Source organism: Montipora foliosa, chromosome 8, assembly GCF_036669935.1.
Source record: "Montipora foliosa isolate CH-2021 chromosome 8, ASM3666993v2, whole genome shotgun sequence".
NCBI classification, from domain to species: domain Eukaryota; kingdom Metazoa; phylum Cnidaria; class Anthozoa; order Scleractinia; family Acroporidae; genus Montipora; species Montipora foliosa.
The window spans coordinates 30,402,977-30,422,976 of NC_090876.1; the positions used below are offsets into that span (position 1 = coordinate 30,402,977).

The 20,000-nt window shown below is 38.0% G+C and overlaps 3 protein-coding genes across 3 annotated transcripts in view; all 3 read right to left on the reverse strand.

The window, feature by feature from the left end:
• LOC137968583 (uncharacterized) overlaps positions 1 to 3,233 on the reverse strand; it is a 4,343-nt gene extending 1,110 nt beyond the window's left edge. Inside the window, exons 1-5 of the mRNA XM_068815125.1 lie at positions 3,180 to 3,233; positions 2,795 to 2,887; positions 2,254 to 2,470; positions 1,323 to 1,409; positions 1 to 901 (exon numbers count right to left, since the gene is read on the reverse strand). The exon at positions 1 to 901 is cut by the window's left edge and continues 1,110 nt beyond it. Of these exons, the coding sequence (XP_068671226.1) occupies positions 1 to 901; positions 1,323 to 1,409; positions 2,254 to 2,470; positions 2,795 to 2,887; positions 3,180 to 3,233 (1,352 nt within the window). The remainder of the gene's footprint in view (positions 902 to 1,322; positions 1,410 to 2,253; positions 2,471 to 2,794; positions 2,888 to 3,179) is intronic.
• A 210-nt stretch (positions 3,234 to 3,443) lies between these two features.
• LOC137968584 (uncharacterized) lies at positions 3,444 to 6,146 on the reverse strand. Its single transcript, XM_068815126.1, has 7 exons — positions 6,048 to 6,146; positions 5,727 to 5,842; positions 5,367 to 5,440; positions 4,820 to 5,094; positions 4,336 to 4,484; positions 4,108 to 4,189; positions 3,444 to 3,715 (listed from the first exon to the last, which is right to left on the reverse strand). Exons 2-7 carry the CDS (start codon positions 5,799 to 5,801, stop codon positions 3,444 to 3,446), a joined length of 927 nt encoding a protein of 308 aa, XP_068671227.1. The 5' UTR covers positions 5,802 to 5,842; positions 6,048 to 6,146.
• On the reverse strand, positions 6,091 to 11,380 carry LOC138013223 (uncharacterized). The gene is made up of 5 exons (XM_068860242.1): positions 10,178 to 11,380; positions 9,410 to 9,644; positions 8,699 to 8,807; positions 7,720 to 7,823; positions 6,091 to 6,227 (listed from the first exon to the last, which is right to left on the reverse strand). The coding sequence occupies exons 1-5, from the start codon at positions 11,309 to 11,311 to the stop codon at positions 6,214 to 6,216; spliced, it is 1,596 nt and encodes a 531-aa protein (XP_068716343.1). The 5' UTR covers positions 11,312 to 11,380; the 3' UTR covers positions 6,091 to 6,213.
• Positions 11,381 to 20,000: the final 8,620 nt, after the last annotated feature.

Sequence of the window (20,000 nt, forward strand, 5' to 3'; positions counted from 1 at the left end):
TTCACGTAACGTTCACAAGCAAGGGTACAAAAGTCTGATAAGTCCATGATACTCGGTCCCTGTTGTAAAATCACATCGCTACGCATTAAATTGATAAGTGTATCTTTGATCCCAGCAGTGTTCTGTGCCTCAGGTGTTTGAGATAGCCAACAAATTTCTTGCCTTAAGTTTGAGGCATCTGACTCCAATGCACACATTTTCTCAAACACCTTTAGTGAAGCCAAGTTGTAGCAGCCCAGATGACCAAGCTTAACAACCTTATTTGGGAAGGTGCGCTGCAATTTCATTGCATGTTGTACAGTGCTTGCAGATGGACGGCCATTTGCCAGCAAAGGGTTAAATAGTTTTGTAAAATTTCTGGAAACTGAGACATCTCCTGGTGTAATAAAAGACACTTTGGGTAAGTAGTATGCTGCTGCCTCGCTGCGGGTTAAGCTGTTTAATCTCCCATTCTGAAAATCTGCAAGCGTAAGTTGTCTCTTTTCAACACTGCATGAGACATCATCTTCATCATTAGTCAGGTTACAGCTGCTTCCACCACTGACACTGCATGGGACATCATCTTTGTCATTAGCCGGGTTATAGCTACCTTCACCACTGACACTACATGGCACATCATCTTTGGCATTAGTCAGGTTGCAGCTGCCTTCATCACTGACAGTGGATGCACTGGCCTTTACTATGTTATCATTTACTTCTATGATGTCTGTCACATCATGGGTAATCTGGCCTGGAGATAGTATGGACGCTTTTGATGGTTTTGTACATTCATACTCACAAAAATCAGGACCAAACAGCCTAGTGAACATTGTATCCATCCCTTTGATCCATTCTTGATCTTCCTTAGACCAGTCTGGCCTCCAAGGTTTCCACCCACACCCTCTGTAATAGAATGGTTTTCCTGGTGAAGGAAAAGACAAAAAGAAATAAGAAAATTAACAGTCACAACACTTGCATTTGAAACTTAATTATTTTGGTCAGAGTTAATATACTCCGGCTTAATCATGTATGACTGCAGGCTGCTGTGAACCAGTGTACATTTTGGTAGAGCAAGTGCAGATAAACAATGTTCACTGCAAAAGGAGTGAATTCACAAGGCTTCATTACGGCATGAACCATTTAATTTAAAGTACACATTTTCTTGCAGCGGTACTAAAATCTATTAGGTTAATTATCAGTAGCTGTTTCAATGAAATGAATTTATAGGAAGAAAAACAATATACTTAATCTTAGCTAGAGTATTATACTACATAAATCGAACCTACAGTAGCCATTTTGTTATTTAAAAATGATGTAAGTTAATTTGGACTCATACAAGATACCTGATTCAATGCTATTAATGGCTTCTCTGAATGCATATCTCATCTGAAGAAGCTTTTCAGTGTATAGGTGTGTGAGAATCTGATCCACTAAAAAATTAATTGCATTAGTTAAAATAAGATTTTACATTGCATGTGGTTAAATTTAATGCATATTACCAAATTCATTTATATGTATGTGTAGGTCATGAAAGGGCAATCAGGCAAAAGAAGGATGTTTATAATGTTGTAAACATCCCAAACATTTCTAAAATATTATTGTACTGCTAGCAAAATAGCCAACCAAGCATACAAAAAAAATGTAACTGCAAACCAAATCATGCGTATGAATACTACTCAAGAGTTCCGAGCCAATTCTCTGTCAATGCCTTGTGTGATATTACACGAGGGGCTACGACTGTTGAAATAACAAATGATATTAAAATGGCCACCCAATGTATTGCAAAAGAGAAGGTGCACATGAGATCCCAGGTCTTTCCAGGAATGTGGTCTAGCAGGGCCCGAGTGGCTCGGGCGACCAAGTTTTACCTTATTTTTATGAAGCTTGTTATAGCTTAGCACCCAAGATTTCCTAGATAAGAACCTTTGGGGTCCCTACAATTTTGCTTAGAGCACAGCCTTGTCTTGCTCCTCAGACAATTAGGGTGAAAGAGGCAAATTAAAAGGAAGACATAGTGTAAATAATATTTTACGTACCTGTACATGTAAACATCTATCTTACTTTAAATGTAAGAAAGACCAGGAACAAGACCCAAATAAAACAACAGTAGCCAGCTGGCACATAACTAGCTGTTAAATACGAGGTTTTCAAGTCAAATTGGCCACCTCTGCTGTGATACAGTAACACTAAAATTATTCCCTATTGGCCATGGTGATCAAAATTGTTGCAGCTTGGTGGGCCGGCAATTATAATATCTAACAACTATGAACTTACATGATGAGGTGCTGTCGGATGCATCGTGCGAAGTAGCTTTTGTGTATAGTTGCCGTTGAAGCTTGTGAGCAGCTTCAAAACCTTGATTTGAAAGTTTATTCAATGACCGGTGATTGCGAAACAGCATTGAAACATGCTCAATTGTAATGTGGCCATAATCACCAGTTCCAAGGGTTGGGCCGAACATTTCCAGAAGGAGGAAACCCCATTCTTTGCACTGAGAGAAAATTAGTAAAAGGTGCATTATAAATAAACAGTTGCCACTTGCAATCCTTATTTTAATCCTAATCACACACCAAAATATATAAAAACAAACAGACAAAAGACCAATCATGAATGTCTCTACGAAGGATACATTTCTCTTCACTCTTTGACTGTACAATGTGATCAAACAAAAAAGTTGTTATATCATTCCAGAAATTGGAGAAAGATAACATGTCTAAGAAATATGCTGCCGTTGAATTGGACGCTCTAGGTAAATAATGAACATCAGATTTAAGATAACTGATAAATAGTGTGAAAGTTACATGCATGTACAAACCTTAACATCCAAAACATCAATGAGATGTTCCTCATCTGCAGAGAACTGGCCATCTCTAATAATCAGTGCAATTTCCTCCCACTGTGAGCACACCTGGCAAGGATGAAAATAACCAAAGGGTAAGCAGAAAAAGTTCTCTTTATGACATATTTCAGTGATTTAAAAAAGGACCAGTCCCAACTTATCTCTCAAATTCTTAAAATGGCTATCCAACTTTTAGCAATTCAGTGTTATGTTTGGACAAGAACTCACCATCTCAAAGCTTTTAAACACCCAGATACTGACCAGTAGAAAGAGTTACTTTCATGTAAAAAGTAAAGAAATCAAGAAAACAGTTTGTGACTATACTGAAAGGCAGATGGCCCCTGATCACAGGTCATCAAACTGGCATGGTGATCAAAACTGTCAGTCTGGCATTCCACATTTTTCCCAGAGGCATTCAAGCATTTATATATAGTGCATGATTTACAATGTGTGAGCATCTGTAGTACAGAGAAATTAACCCCAAGGTAATCCTAATATAAAATAGAAAATACAAGGACAAAACCGTGACATGGTATGATGCTTTTTTATATAAGACCCTTAAAGTGGCCCCTGTGAAGTGAACTTCCCCATCCACCAACTGTATGCTCAGTGTCAACATGGTACATTAATTCACATGTAAAGTTGGCCTATAATAAATTCTTATCATATTTTTTTTTGAGAAATTGATTAAACCCACCTTCACTAAAAATTCCACTGTAAGCAACGCTGCATACGAACTTAGAGCCTGGTTGTGAGAGCTAACTTCCTCCTTTCCCCTTTTATGCTTGCCTTTTGGCACTTTGTCCTGAGTTTTGTACACAACTTTAAATTCATTTTCAATTTCAACCTGCTTTTCTTTCCACCATTCCAGCCTTGACTTTAACTCCTTTTCAACAGCTAGGAGAGAGTACAGAATATCTCTGCAGTGTACACTAAGTTCCAGAATCATTGGAGAACATTTTCAACCAATTAATCGAAAACCTACATGTAAACTTCTTTGACATGATAATGACAAACATTATTTGAATGCATTTGAATTTGAATTGACATGTCCTAAATTGAATGTACCTGTTAATTAGAGCTATAAGGATAATCATCAAATAATAATTATTATACTAAGCCACTGTTACTGAAAGTACAGTCACAAGATATTAGTCGAAGTAAATGACATATTTTACTTACGGTAGTTGAACAAGCTCTGACAACACAATTCTTTAAAAGAGACAGACAGCACATTTTCAAAAGATAATTTATTTAAGTACATTTTCCTTTTTTTTGAAATTAATTACCTGAATCCTTTAACTGAATCTCTTCCAACTTCGTTCCAAAATCCCGGATAAATATACCACTGTCCAGCATTTCTTTGAAATACTACATTGTAAATCAATGAAAATTAATTACCACTAAGAGTGCAATCTTCAAGGATTCTGGAACTTACTGAATGTGACATAGATCATTAGTGCTAATGGTCGAGTTTTCTAAGCCATTAATAGCATAGAATAATTCAAGAAACTAACCTTTTGACGTGTCTCACAGAATGTTATCTTGCCCAGAATACATAGCTTTGCTGCTTCAGGGTCATCATAGTAGGCTGTCATTTTGTCTCCTGGCAATGACTTTTCCACAATTTCTTCAAGGGCTGAAAGGATTTTTCTCTCAGTGCTGCCTAAGGGAATAAAGCACATTCACTCACAGATCACTAGAAGAACTTAAATTGCATAAAAGAGCTAAAATACATAATTTCAGACATATTAGACATGGCTAGATTAAAATTCAAACACTTTACAATGTATTTGAAATGACAAAAAAACTGTTACATAAAAACAAAACAAAACACATGTATCAATCAGGAAAATCATTCATAACAACTGGATAAAACTAGTAATTGTTCAAAATCATGTCCTTGTCTGGTAAAGTTTCATTAAGCTTAAATAGTTATATAACAGCTGCTTACATTTGTATAATTTAAGCTGTATTAACCTAGTAATAAATTGGTCTAACCTGAGAATGAAGCAACAGAAATGTTGTGTCTCCCAGCTGCAGTTTGTTGCCCCTGCTTAAGTTTAACAGAGATTCTATCCCCCTTAAAATTTGAGGGGCCATACAGAGAAAGTTCCTCGTTGCACTCTTTCAGGGAGCCAATCTTGTGAGCGAGCAGGCCAATACTTTTCAATAGCTGCTCTGTATTCCTCATCTCACAATGTAGAGCACAGAGACTCATTGAAGATAAATCTTCATCAAGGAGGCATGTGAGATCATCTCGTAGACCAGTGAATCTATATTGTCAGTTTTAAGAAAGGAAAAATAGCACACATTAGGACTTTTGTACATGATTCTAGCTTACTAAGTCACTTTAAAAACAGGTTTTACTATGAACCATAAAACTGCAGAACTAGTAAGAGTAGACAGGCACTTTTTTTTTCCATTTTCCAACAGAGGCACACTGAATATGGCAAGTTTCCACAAAATACTGCTAGTTTTAAATCCATAGTAGACTGTAAGAAAAAAAGACCTGACTTCAATGTTAAAAAAAGCATGTCTCCCATACCCGCCAATGTTGGCCTTTATTTGTTGGAAATGTTCCAAGCAGACTTCGTGTGGTCCTAAGTCGCAGTCACAGGCCTATACAAAAAGGAAGGAGGAAGTAATAGCTACTACATTACAGTGCACAGTGGAGCAGACATCCTTTCAATTTTGCTCAATGAAGAGGCTAGTCATTTTATCACCCAATGTGTTTAATACTTAAAAGCCCTTTTTGGGTTACTTGTTCAGTCAGTAACCACAGAGTAACAATAATGACCAGTAGGGTTAGGAACAGCTAGCTTCCCTTTCAGTCCATGGCCTAGGATCTCACTTATTTACTTTAGAGTCTCAAAGTTAACAAAAACTGTCAAATTTAAAACCTCACTCTTAAAACTGTACAGAACAGACAACACTCCACATTGAAGCCTTGCCCTGCAAGCATGAACTTTTCATCATTCATCTTGAACCAAAGCAACAGAAGGCCTTTGTAATCAAGCGTCACTGCAAGCATAATCAAAGAAGTAACTGAATGAGATTGCACAGCAAATGTGCATGTAAAATTATTTTACATTAATAAGGTCACAATTTTTACATTAATGGGTTCACAATGTCATGATTATCAAACTGAATATCCTTATTGGATGGTACTATGCAGTCGTTAGGACCAACAGAAAACAGTACATAAAGTCTAAACTCACAGACTCACGGGCGTGCCACCTAGTGTTTCTGTTGCATTGTGCACTTAGGAGTTCTAGACTTCCCTAGAGTATTAACATCGGTAAATTCCAACAACTTGAAGGCCTTGTCCACATGGTACATGGTATAAATTCTCTGTCTGTGATCTTGGTCATAAGTCAGAAGCTGTACTGGCTTTAAAATGGAGTCACTGCATAATGGAAACACAACTTAAGCAACATCAGAATGTAATACTATAATTGTTTCCTAGAGCAAACCTTCTATATACCTGATTGTTACGTACATGCAAGGAGTGAGCTACTGAAGGAAGCCAACTACTTTACAATGCCATGATATCAAAGAACTCACAGACTCACGGGCGTGCCACCTGGTGTTTCTGCTGCAATATTTGCACTTCAGAGTTTAAGATATCATGACATTATTAAAGAGCTGCATTGCCAAGAGAAATTCTACGCACCTAATAATTATTGTTATGTACAGTGTATGGAGTGAGTCACCGAAGGAAGCCAACTACTTTACAATGCCATGATATCAAAGAACTCACAGACTCACGGGCGTGCCACCTGGTGTTTCTGCTGCAATATTTGCACTTCAGAGTTGAAGATATCATGACATTATTAAAGAGCTGCATTGCCAAGAGAAATTCTACGCACCTAATAATTATTGTTATGTACAGTGTATGGAGTGAGTCACTGAAGGAAGCCATGCAACTACTTTACAATGCCATGATATCAAAGAACTCACAGACTCACGGGCGTGCCACCTGGTGTTTCTGCTGCAATATTTGCACTTCAGAGTTTAAGATATCATGACATTATTAAAGAGCTGCATTGCCAAGAGAAATTCTACGCATCTAATAATTATTGTTATGTACAGTGTATGGAGTGAGTCACCGAAGAAAGCCAACTACTTTACAATGCCATGATATCAAAGAACTCACAGATTCACGGGCGTGCCACCTGATGTTTCTGCTGCAATATTTGCATTTCAGAGTTTACGATATCATGACATTATTAAAGAGCTGCATTGCCAAGAGACATTCTACGCACCTAATTGTTATGTACAGTGTATAGAGTGAGTCACCGAAGGAAGCCAACTACTTTACAATGCCATGATATCAAAGAACTCACAGACTCACGGGCGTGCCACCTGGTGTTTCTGCTGCAATATTTGCACTTCAGAGTTTAAGATATCATGACATTATTAAAGAGCTGCATTGCCAAGAGAAATTCTACGCACCTAATAATTATTGTTATGTACAGTGTATGGAGTGAGTCACCGAAGAAAGCCAACTACTTTACAATGCCATGATATCAAAGAACTCACAGATTCACGGGCGTGCCACCTGATGTTTCTGCTGCAATATTTGCATTTCAGAGTTTACGATATCATGACATTATTAAAGAGCTGCATTGCCAAGAGAAATTCTACGCACCTAAATGTTATGTACAGTGTATGGAGTGAGTCACCGAAGGAAGCCAACTACTTTACAATGCCATGATATCAAAGAACTCACAGACTCACGGGCGTGCCACCTGGTGTTTCTGCTGCAATATTTGCACTTCAGAGTTTAAGATATCATGACATTATTAAAGAGCTGTATCCATTCTATATACCCATTGTTCTATGCAAAATGTTGCTATAAGAATGGAATCTGGCACACAGATTCAATTAATGATTACCCTTGAAACTGATCCGATAGTGCTTTCCATCTACGAAAATTCCATTTCTCTTGATGTCATCTTTTTGCTTGTTTAAATTGACAACAATTCTCTTAAGCTCCTCCCTTTACAAAGAGAGATGCAAGAGTTAGTTTAAGGTGATTCTTCAGATTGCATTACACATCCCTACTGCACAAGATTTTTGCATCATTAGTGTGCGCAAATGAGCATGTGCACGTAATGTACACAGCATACACGTAGGAGACTTCCCTAGAGCTAAGGTTGACAGCGAAATAAATGCTAATTTTTGCTTAAACAAGCACTGGTAGGTACTTTATTTATTGCATTAATCTAGTCTATAATTCATTGCCTTTCAACTGAATGAGTAAGAAAAAATTTTAATGTTAAGTAAAAAAAAATAGTAACTGCCGAAAATGTTTACTTAATACCCTTTCAATCGTGACCTGAATCTTATCATCCCTGTAAGACACACAGTAGAGAGGTGTTTTGTCAACTCTGATCCAAAGATGTGCATTTTTGCCAAAAAACATATCAAAATAATCATCATTGTTCCTTAAACACAATGTATCCATCAATTGAGACTTTTTAATATTAACTCCCTGAGTTTGGCCGCTGATACCCTCAGTGAAACATAGCAGCATTCAGAAAAAGAAAACCCACTGAATTGGTACCGTTGCACAGATTTTTTATGCACGTTTGACGAGTTATGGCTCTTAAACAAGCACAGTACCGCACATTTTGAATAACTGCATTATTAGGATCAACAACAAAAAATTTGGAAAAAATCTAATGTCAAGTGTTATTTCTAGGGAATCACCTTAATTTAGGCTAGAGTTATTTCCAGAGTAATTTCACAGATAAATTAGAAGGTTCCCATTTGTCTGATGGTGCAATATCAATAGAAATTGAAAAACACATAAGTAGTTCACTTTGGCCTAACTTTAGGGAAGGACTTTCAAAAGTTAATATTTAAACTGACCTTTCCTCTCTGCAATTGGCTATAGAAAGGGGCATGACTGACTTTGCACTCTGAGCTGAATGACACCCATCACCCAAAGGAACAACACCAAACGTCAACTGGTCTTTCCCTAAATACATGAAATTATTAGCTTATTGTATATCAATATCATTTATCTCTAAATAAAATCAATGCATTGCAAGTACTGAATATCTGTACCCTTTAAATAATTGTGGGGATAGAAAATGTTTTTCTTACTTTGAGTGAGATATTATGGTGTGACTGTTAAAACAAAAAAAATAGGAAACTTTAGCAAACACATTTTTGAGAAGGAAAATAGAACTGCTTTTCGTGTGCTCTGACTTCAACCAACCATTTGGAAAGCCCTCGTTTCAGCATTTTAATCTTAATGCTTCTTGAAAAGATGTGTAGCATGTGCCAGGGATAAGAAATGTCAACTTCCCGTTGCCGTCAGTGCCTCAAACACGTCTATGCTTAAGTTCCCTATTAAAGTTTCTCTTCGCAATAGCTTTTCATTTGGGAGGTCATAATTTCCTGTGGTTTTACAGGCACCTTTAGTTCGATCCAAATGAAAGCTTCTAGATTTTATCTTTAACCTCTTTTAGTGTACTATACTCTTACTAATATTTTGGCCTGATACACTTTTACTGCTAAATGTACTACATAACTACTGTTGGAATGAAAATGTTTAATAAGCCACTGGTAACTTACCAAAGAAAGGGCGCCCATCACACTTCAAATTAAAGACCACTTCAGAGGAGACAAAACCATGCAACCGCATTTCTCTGATGACCCAAGTGACAATATTAGGAAGACTCACTTCATAGCCTGGTACATCAGGTGGAAGTTTCTGAAGACCAACCAATCTTCTGGTAACTTTAAACTGCTCTTGTTTTAATGCTACAATGTTGTTTTTGGTCAGGAAGATGGGCTCATCAGTTTTTTTCTTTAAAAAAATAATAAAAATAAATAAATAATAATAATAATAATAATAATAATAATAATAATAATGATAATAAACGTAAGTTATATATTGATGTATTAAATTGTGACCATAAAATAAAGCAAGATATTACATCGAATAATGCACTGAATTGCTATTTTCTAAGGATGGGTTTTTCAAACAATGAACTAGGCTAGAGCTAATTACTGCAATGACTGCATAAAATAAAGAAGTAAAACGGCAAATCATCGGAACTTTTATCTCAAAATTAGCTAGCTTCACTAAAAGCAGTTAAATGCATTACACACATTGGCAGAGCTGAACCTTGTGGTGTGGACATTGCCGTTGGGGAACTGCTCATCCAAATCCAGAGATAAATATCAATGACTTAATATAAAACATGCTGGTCACAAGAATTAAGGACATGATCAAGCAACATGAATTTGCTATATAATTTAGCATAATTTTCAAATTGAGCAATTTTGGCTCCCAAAAGGATAAGAACATTAACAATTATAGAATATAACATAACTTACCCCTGTTCTTCCAAGTTTTGTCAAATTGGTGAAGTCTTGCCAGCCTTTGTCTGAGATCCTGGATTTCAGCTTAAATAATACCATCACCCAATCAGGAACGCGCATGGATTGGGCTCTTGCATCCAGGGTCTCTTCTGACAGCAACTTTGAAAATGTTACACGTGCTCCCTTCTCTTTTACCATTACGTCAAAAGCAGAACGTACTGCTTCTTGTGCCTTGGCACTGTCTTTACCCCCATTGACGCAACACTCTCCCAGGATGGATCCCAGGGATTCTCCTTTGGCATGACATATCCTGTTTAATTGTTTAACAACAGACCGAGCTCTTTCCCGGATTTTTCTTCGCTTAGTTTTCGGTGAGAGGTCTTCATCAACTTTGAGCTCCGATATCCTTCTTTTTCTCACTCCTTTCAATCGCTTGGGTGTTTCCTGTCTCGGGGATAATTGATTTGGAATATTCTTCTCCATGTCGGATTTTGGCGGGAGAACGCGAAGTTTTGGCGGGCTCGGTGTTGCAGGCGGAGTGAGGAGATCTTCGGCATCTTCGTTCTTGAAAGACTTGAGCTTTTCGTGCAAACTTAAAATCACTTGAGAAGCTGCGGATAACTGGTTTTCGATAGCTGAAACATGTGATTTTAGCTTAATCAATTCAGAAGTGTCTGTCCTTGAGTTTTCGAGGTCTAAATCGAAGGCCTTTGCGTTCAGCAGCGATACCACTGATTCAAAATATCGGGATTTGATAAATGGGCAATCTTCTAATGCTCTTAATCGAAGAATACCGAGGATAAGGCCAAAGGCGGTCGCCACATGCACTTTGTCGCTTCGCAGTCCTTTGCTGTGAAACCATTTGCTGGAGGCGGGAACTCCATCCTTCCCACGTAAATCTTCAAACGACACCAGAGCATATTCCTCGTGAAAAAGCTTTGCTGTAGCCGAGGAGCAAAACGTGGATGGCTTCGTACAACATAAATTTGTGTTCAAGGCAAACCAAGTCTTGCCAGGGTTCAAGAAGGCAGAGAAGACTTTGTGTATCGTAATATCGGATTTATCGATCTCCGCAATTCCGTCGCTGCTGCTTTCCATATTGACACGGACAGAATGAAAGAAACTTGAATAGCAAATGAGCCTATACATTTTCAAATTTGGCGCGTCACAGTAAGAGAAATTCCATATAAAGCATAATTCACCTGCTGTGTTGGTTAAATTTTGTCTGAGCGCCATCTTGCTATAAACATACTACCGCAGATCAACCAACGCTGGCACAATAACAAATCTGGGTCCCAGGACCCCTGGGGTGCCATCTCTCGCGCACGAATTTTTGGCCGAGTGATCAATTTTTGCCCTCAAGAGAATGGAACTAGGAAATATTCAAAATGACCTATTCTCCACTTCCCTTGCTTCGAACGCTCAGGGCATGGTGAAGGTCAGGTGTCACGGTAAAGAATGAGTTGTGTGTAATTAAGGGATATACAGTCAGGAGGCCGTTGTCAGCTAAGGTTTTGCGTGGCCTACGTGTAGCCGAACCGTTTCTGAACGGAGAAAACAGTTTTCTCCTTGTAGGGAAGGGTACGGACAAACGTAGTCACCGAAGGCCAGGCACTAGTGAAGTTAAAAAGAGTTAGTTGAGTGGAAAACCTTGCGTTGTTCCCCATTGTTGTTTGGCGTCATGTTAAATAATAGGTCAATTAATTACGAGAGATCATTCTCTCCAATTTTTCCCTGCAAACTTGGTGGATAAAATGCAACAACAACAACAATAGCCGTCAGCAAGAACAAACAAACAAGCCAAAGCCGCGGCCCAACAGTGTCTGCAGCGTAGGAGACAAGCAAGTCCGTGTTTCTTTATATTATTCTTAAGTACAAAAAAGTACAACCGTTGAACTTCGACAGATCTCCAGTGACATTGAGTCGAATTACAAACAGCCCATTTCCGAAGACTGACACATTTAAATGTCAGTGGAGTTGTCTTCAGCGCAGCTATGTCTCAACCAGATAAACCGCTAAAATCAAAAGCAGATAGGTATTTTTCTCGCCCACATTATAAGGAAGAGAAAAAAAATCAGAAAAATGAGTGGAAACGAAGGTAGAGGGAGAAAAAAATAAGGCAGAAGCGAGCAGACAGGCAAAAGAGACGTGCACGTGGTCAGGAGGCAAAACGCGATGTCAGCCAGTTTGCTCAACGCAACTTTCCCAGTGAGAAAGACAAAGAAGCCAGGTTGAACAGAGTGCTGGTAGATTTGGGTGATAAAAGTGACAGCCGAGCGACACTACAATTCGACAAAAATGGCGAGGCACAGAACGATGAGAAGGCAGGGGCTGAGAATGAAGGGCGCCGAAGGGACAAAGTGCAAGGACTTGAACGTAGCAGAGGGCGACAAATGTTAGAGTTATCGCTTAAAAGGAAGAGGCCGGAAATTTCAACTAAACTGGATGAACAGCCTCGCGTTTTCAGCAAATCGGCCAGAGTTGGAATGTCTACACGAGCTACAATTACGATCCCTGATCAGACATACCTGCCAATGGTGCGAGAAATCTGCTCGTCACTCTTAGTTAAAACTTCCGATGAGCCGATAGGCTCAGGGACATTTGGAACTGTCTATTTGGCTGAATACAGAGGCACGAAAACGGCAGTTAAAGAAATTAAGAAAAGAAAGGACTCGCCCGAAGAAACTGAACGATGTCGACGCGAGGTTCTGCACGAGGCTCGAATTCTTCAAAGTCTCGGCGACCACCAAAATCTCCCATTCCTTTTTGGTGTCTGTACAACGATGGAGCCATTCTGCCTCGTTCTTCAATTCTATAGCATTGGCGGGAAAAGTACTACCCTCCATGAGGCTTTGAAAAACCGGCGACTAAAAAAAGATTCAACAGCCCGTGTTTTTTATGAAATTGCTGAAACTCTCAAATATATGCACAACAAGAGTATCTTACATAATGACTTGAAAACAAACAATGTGTTGATGCATCAGGGAAACTCGGGGGAACTTCATCCAGTCGTAATCGATTTTGGCAAAAGTAGAGCTATAGCCAAAGCAAAGGGATATCGGAGAGGTGACGTGGATTACCTTGCGCCGGAAGTGAAAGCGGGCAAAAGGGAAAGTACGCAAAGTGACATTTTTTCTTTTGGCAAAATGCTTGAAGCAGCGGTTCGAGGGAGAAGTTTTCTTCCGACGTTTTCGGAACTAATCACCAGTACTACTGCAGTGGATGCCTCAAAAAGGCCATCGGTTATTGAGGTTTCACATGAACTGACTAAGTTTTATACATGAATGTAATGATTGACCTGGATAAGAACTTAGTCAGAGGAACACAAAGGATTGTTGGTTAAATGCGCTGTTCACTGCTTTGTTTAATTTTGTAAATTAAGTAGGTAATTACTAAAATGTACTCCGAATGAAAAAAAAAACCAAGAACGAGGTGACCATGGTATGCGACTCTAACAGCGGCGGCACCAATGCGTTATCAACGAAACAACATTCATCAGGGATGGTAATGATAAATATTTTCGTATCTATCTTTACAGTAAGTAGTCTGCTGTTATTTCTGCGGTTTTTACTAATAAATGTTTTTTAGGCTACGCATTTATTTTTCAGTATAATTCTTCCGGTTACATTTAAGTTCAGAGATTTGCAGACAGCCGTTTGACTTTCCCTCACTTTCCTTAATAAAATGGAACTCTCTGCTATGATCTCTGTTGTGACATTGCGAAAGTTGAAGGTCACGTGCAATTTTGTGGAGGATTCGCGAGCTGAGAAAATATGCTGATCTCTGGTGTGTTTCATTTTAATCCCTTTTAAATTACTCTACCCCCAGAGGCCGCCTTTATCATGTTAAAAAATGTGACGCCTTATCTAATTACTGACGACAGATTGTTGGCCAGAATGTTGAAAAAATTAATTGCTTTTCGCAGTAGGACGTTCATTACTAATTGATAGAAAAACTAGCGTCCTTAGCAACTCCGGCGTCATGTGGTGTGCAAAAAAAAGTCGTCTGCGGGTCCTCATGATCCCGCTGGAGATACAATTTATGCTCTTCAGCAAATCTCTGCGCATCCTTTTCATTGATTTCTCTTCAAATTTCCTTACAGTTGTCATCATCGTTATTATTATTATTATTATAATTATTATTATTATTATTATTATTATTATTATTAGCAGAGCTCTGCACGCTCCAAAGGGGCATGTGTGCGAGGAGAACCATAGTTAAGAAAATATGGTAACCCATTGATGTAAGAAATTTTGGTTTCATAGCTATCATGCTGTGCACTGTTTGTATGTCTGTACGTCCACCCCTCCATGTATGCCAATGTGAACAGTATCACGCTGGTTTTTACAGCATACATCTTTGATATGGGACATCCATATTATGGTCAATTGACAGCTGTCAAAACAAGTTATCCGCTGACCAATATCACATGACCACATCACAAGCTTAAGTTTGAAGTTCATCAAGGTTATTTGACTGCTGACCAGGTAATGGTTTTCGATTGGAAAGCAGGCCCAACCCAGTTCACCTCATAAATATGAACAAGGCCTCATTTTTTGTGCACTTGCTGTGGCTCGATGCAGCTACATGGCCATACTATGTCAACTAAAGCTCTTAACAATCAATGCTTCTGGTGTTTAGGTGGAAAACAGTTTGGAAAATATTTTCTTTCTGCATTTTTTGCTGGTTTTAATCCAGTTTGACATAAGATCATGATAGCTGTGGTCCACACTGGTGGCTACTCAGTTAGTCAAGTCAAGCATTGGAGGGATATAAACTTAAAGCTAAGTGTTTACTTTTAATTTGTTTAGAGCTGCCTTTTTCTCTCTGTTGCAAATTTGGCAATAGTGACGTCAGTTCCTTCTGCACTCAACCATTTGTTATTTTTACGGATACGTTATTTAAAGTGGATGCATATTTTTAAAAAGTGGCTCAATTGGTTTTTCCTTTGTTCAGGAATGAAGCTCGAATTTGTATTGACAACTGTAATTAAATAACAATTATCTGCACAATTTTGGACACAAAGATAAAGTTGAATAGTTTGTTTGTTTTGCTTTAAGATGCGAGCGAACAAGTGCTTTTTTAATCCATTTGCCCAACTGGTTTTCAATGTGTCTCGACAGTGACAAGAAAATTTTGCTGTTATATTATAAACATGTAATTGAAATGAGTTCTCGTAAAATTAGGGAGAAATTTCACTAGGTTGTGTTTTCAGAAGTTCGTTTAAGCACCTAAAGGTAATTTAGTTTTCGTCCTTTCTTCATTGCCTTGCCGTATTTTGCCGATTCTTGTTCCAAGCCAAGCTGGCGTGTTTCAGTAAAATAAATCAAAATGTGAATGATCTCGTTTTCAGAGATAAAGCGGAACAAAGTACATCAGTAAAACTCTTTTTTTGACCTTAAAGTGCCCCTGTGATAAACAAAACCGCTTCCTTTTTTCCTTCAGATTTTGAAAGTGTGGTTGCTTAACACCTGACTGGCAAAATTTTGAGCTTTGATTTTTACCGGCTTAAGTTTTGGATTTCACGGTCCGCCATTACTCACGTCCGATTGGACCTCAGACGGTTGGATCCAGGGAAAAGTGACGTCAGAGGCTCACTAGCTTAAAATTTCAGCGTGTGAATGCAGCTTGTTATATATGCAAAGCGTGAGTTTAAAAGTCTGAAAGCCCAAAACCCCCGTGCTGCATCTTAATTCTGCGGCGTACAAACATATTGCATTCTTAAATTAGTGAGCCTTTGACGTCATTTTCTCCTTGATCCAGCTCTCTGAAGAACATAATGTTAGTGATGGCGGACCATTGAATAGGAAAATTACAGTTAAAATAAAGGTGTCTTTTTGAAATCAAGGCTTAAAACATGGGTCACTTAGTGTTTTGTTAACATAGTTTTGAAATCCAAAGAAAAATATGAATTGATTTTTTGGTCACAGGGGCACTTTAAACTGACAAAGTTTCTTATGGTTTCTTATTTTAGCGTGTTTCCTATTTCCTGGCTAATGACAGTTAACTCTAAAATGGCTTTTTTCCTTTTCATTCACTCACTGAGGGTGTGCTTGTTTTCTTTTAAAACTCGTGCAGTTCAAAAAAAAAAAATCATTTCCAAACTGGTGAATTCAAAAGTAAATTTCACTTGAAAAACCAATATCACACTCATTGCTTTGTGATTCATGTGATATCGGTTTTTAGTGTAAAATTTAGCATGGAATTCACTAGTTAGGCTACTGAAGAAAGCAAAGAAAATGATTTAGTTATCAAAGCAGCAACCGGAAAAATCAAAACGTGGACAATTCAAAACTTTTTATTTTCATTAACCCTACAGGCAGTAAGATGAAATAACCAGGGAGCTCCGGTTTTAGGCTTGGCTATATCTATATACTAATATTGTTTAACTGTTGATCTCTGAATGGCATGATAGCTGGAAGATCATTTCAGGCTACTTGATAGATATAGTCAGAAAAAATTATTCCGAAAAAGTCTTCTGCAGTGGTAGAACACATGCCAGGTGTTCCTTGTTTACTCTTTCAGATAGTTTTCAAATTAGGTATTCAACTTGTTTCATGTTACGTGGAGGGAGTTAATGCTATCGGCAGGACAGATACCATCAGCCTCCATTCTTGCTAAGAACAGTGCCCTCTTTAGACCAACAGCTTTCTCTGCAACTTTCAGCTTGGTGCTCTCTTTGGATCAGATGTGTGGCATACTAAATGACGTTCGATTACCATCCTTCTTGATATAAAATCTTGTGGGCTGATGGCCATCAAAGTTGTAATTAAGAAGCACAAGTGAGAATCGTTTTTCAATATCTTTAGCAAATTCGTTGGACACGATTGTCTTGGCTGTCAGTTACATGAGGAATTATCATTTAGATCTTGGCAGTAAAGGGTTAAGATTCAATTGAATATTTGAAAGTTACGGCGTGCCATCTGTAGCAAAATTACGTTTCAATAAACATATGCGAAACCAAAAGGTACATAATGCGTTTCGAAAGGTAATGAGATACTTAAGAAACGAAATTTATTCCCTCAAAAGCCGGTTGCCATGGCTATAGCATGTAACTTGAACTGCTAAAAATGATAATTGCCATGGATATTCCGTCACCAGAGTCTCTTGCTATGGAATGGAGTGTCATCTTATATGACAAAAAAACAATGAAAAGAAATCAAACGAGCCAAAAAATAATCCTCTGCATGGAAGGACAATGTAGCGACAGTCACATTTTCTGTCAAACGTAGAACTAGAGAACAAATACAATTTGTTTATTATAGGAAATGGCCCGAGTTTCCATGCAATTAGCTACATAAAAAATAGTGTATGATTTTATCCTCGCATGTGAGATTGGCATCGAGGGAACCTATAATTGTCGATCGCGACTTAGTGTTGTGTTTTTCGATATACGGTAACTCCACGAAAGGGAAAAAGAATCTTTCTTCTCCTAAGAATGAGCACTCAGAGCGCATAAGATAAATAAATATGCAAAAAAGATACAAAAGATTGCAAACATAAGAGAGCCTGGATGAAATGCATTACTGGAGGAATTCGGCAACTCATGTTAGGAGAAGAGTGATTAAAAACTACTGGAGAACTAAAGCGGGCAATCTAAAAGAAAATTCTAGATCCTTTTTTAAAGCCTTCTCGCCTTTTATGAGCAGCAAAGGCAAAAGTGACCAAAGTGGGACATAACACTGTTCAAAAACAGTGCGAAGTAGCAGAAATCTTCTCAAGAATAGCAGAGGACATTGGAGACATACCGAACAATTTCCAAAATGACAACATCACAAACCATGACAGTGTTAATAAAATCAAAGAGAAACACAGAGCAAACACGTTCGAATTTTGTAAGATCGAGTATGATGAGGTTCTCAGTACTCTGAAAAAGCTCATCCCTAACAAAGCTATGGGTTTTGATTTGATACCCACTAGAGCCCTGAAGGTGGCTGCTGATGAGATTACTATTCCTTTAACCACAATTTACATTCAAGTCCTAGAGAAGACTGAATGGCCCAAGGTCTGGAAACGTGACGAATGGACACCTGTGTACAAGAAAGATGACCCGTTGGATAAAGTAAACTACAGGCCAGTCACTGTACTCACTTCGGTTGACAAAGTCTTCAAACAATTGTTGTGTCGACAACTAAAAGAAATGTCAGAGTCTATCCTGGACACGTTCATGTCTGCTTACAGAAGTAAATATAGTTGTGAAACGACACTAATTAGATTAGTAGAGGATTGGAAACGGGCACTTGACATGAATAAAGCAGAGGCTGTTCTCTCTACCAATATGAGCAAGGCATTCGACTCCATGTATCCACCACTGTTAATCGCAAAGCTGGAATCTTACGGTGTATCCATGCCTTCATATTCATTACTGAAATCGTACCTCGAAGGCAGAGAAAACAGGGTTAGAATTGGAAACACTACCAGTGACTGGAAGGTAGTAAATAGGGGTTGTCCCCAAGGATCTGCTTTGGAACCGGTCCTATGGAATCTGTTTCAAAATGATCTATTTTACGAAGAAATAACATCACAACTGTCAATGTTTGCAGATGATCATCAACTTTATTCATCAGATGAAGATTCAGAGGAAGTGATTGATGCACTGGAGAAGGATGGCACTACTACCGCAAACTGGTATTAAAAGAATTATCTTAAAGGAAATCGAAGTAAATACAAAGCGATGGTAATGGCGAGAAAGAGATATGAACTGGACAAAAGGGACTTAGTTATAGACAATACTGAAATATGCCAAGAAGAGAATTTTAAGTTGTTAGGAGTCATTCTTGGTAAGGAGCTGAACTTCACTGATCATATAGCTACAATCTGCACTATAACTAGTGGGAAAATAGGAATACTTACATGCATGTGAAAGCTTATACCTATCCACGCGTAGTTACAGATATACAAATCAGCTATTCTACCTCACTTTGATTTCTGCAACTTGGTTTGGCACTTTTGCAAAGCCAGTGATAAGAACAAACTTGAACGTGTTAATGAAAGAGGACTGAGAGCTGTATACTGTGACTATAAATCACCTAATGAAGAGAGCTAAGTTAACCACCTTATATAACAGAAGATTACAAAACATCGCAATATTTATATACAAGATTAAAAACAAGTTGCTATCGAAAACTGTCATAGACTTATTTACTTGCCCTAATCATAAATATAATCTTAGAAATACTGATTTTTCAATAAACAGCTTTGGCACAGTGAAGTACGGTAAGAACAGCCTTATATACTTCGGACTTCATTTGTGGTCCAAACTTAATTCAATTATAAGATCGGAACCTTCTGTTAGTGTTTTTATGAACAAAATTAGAAAACTTGACTTAACATACTTGACCTAATTATAATTTTTTTAAACTATATATGTGTACATACATTTATATTTCTTAGCATTTAATTGTAAATTAGATTACATTTATTGTATTTTTGTTTTCTTTCCTTTTGTCTCCCCGATTAGTAGGGTACATGTGCCGGGCTATAAGATTTGAGACTTAAATAAAGTTATTATTATTACTATAATCATTACAGATGATTTTTATTTATCCCCATCTCTTCTTTTTTTTGGTCCGGTGAAAGTAATATATATTCAATTTCCTATTTATTCCTCTTTGGTGTGTTGCTTATTTTTGTTTTTCAGGAAGGGGAAGGGGTTGGTGGAGGTGTGTGTTTTTTTTCCTTTTGTCTGATTCTTTTGAATTTTTATTCTTCTTGGTGTTGTTTACTGGTTTTCGTGCGTGGGCCAACCCGCATTTAAGGAATAACCTTCAAACTCTCCTGCAGGAAATTTCGTTGTAGTCCACCTGCCATAAATTACTCCTGCTTTAATGTTGATTCA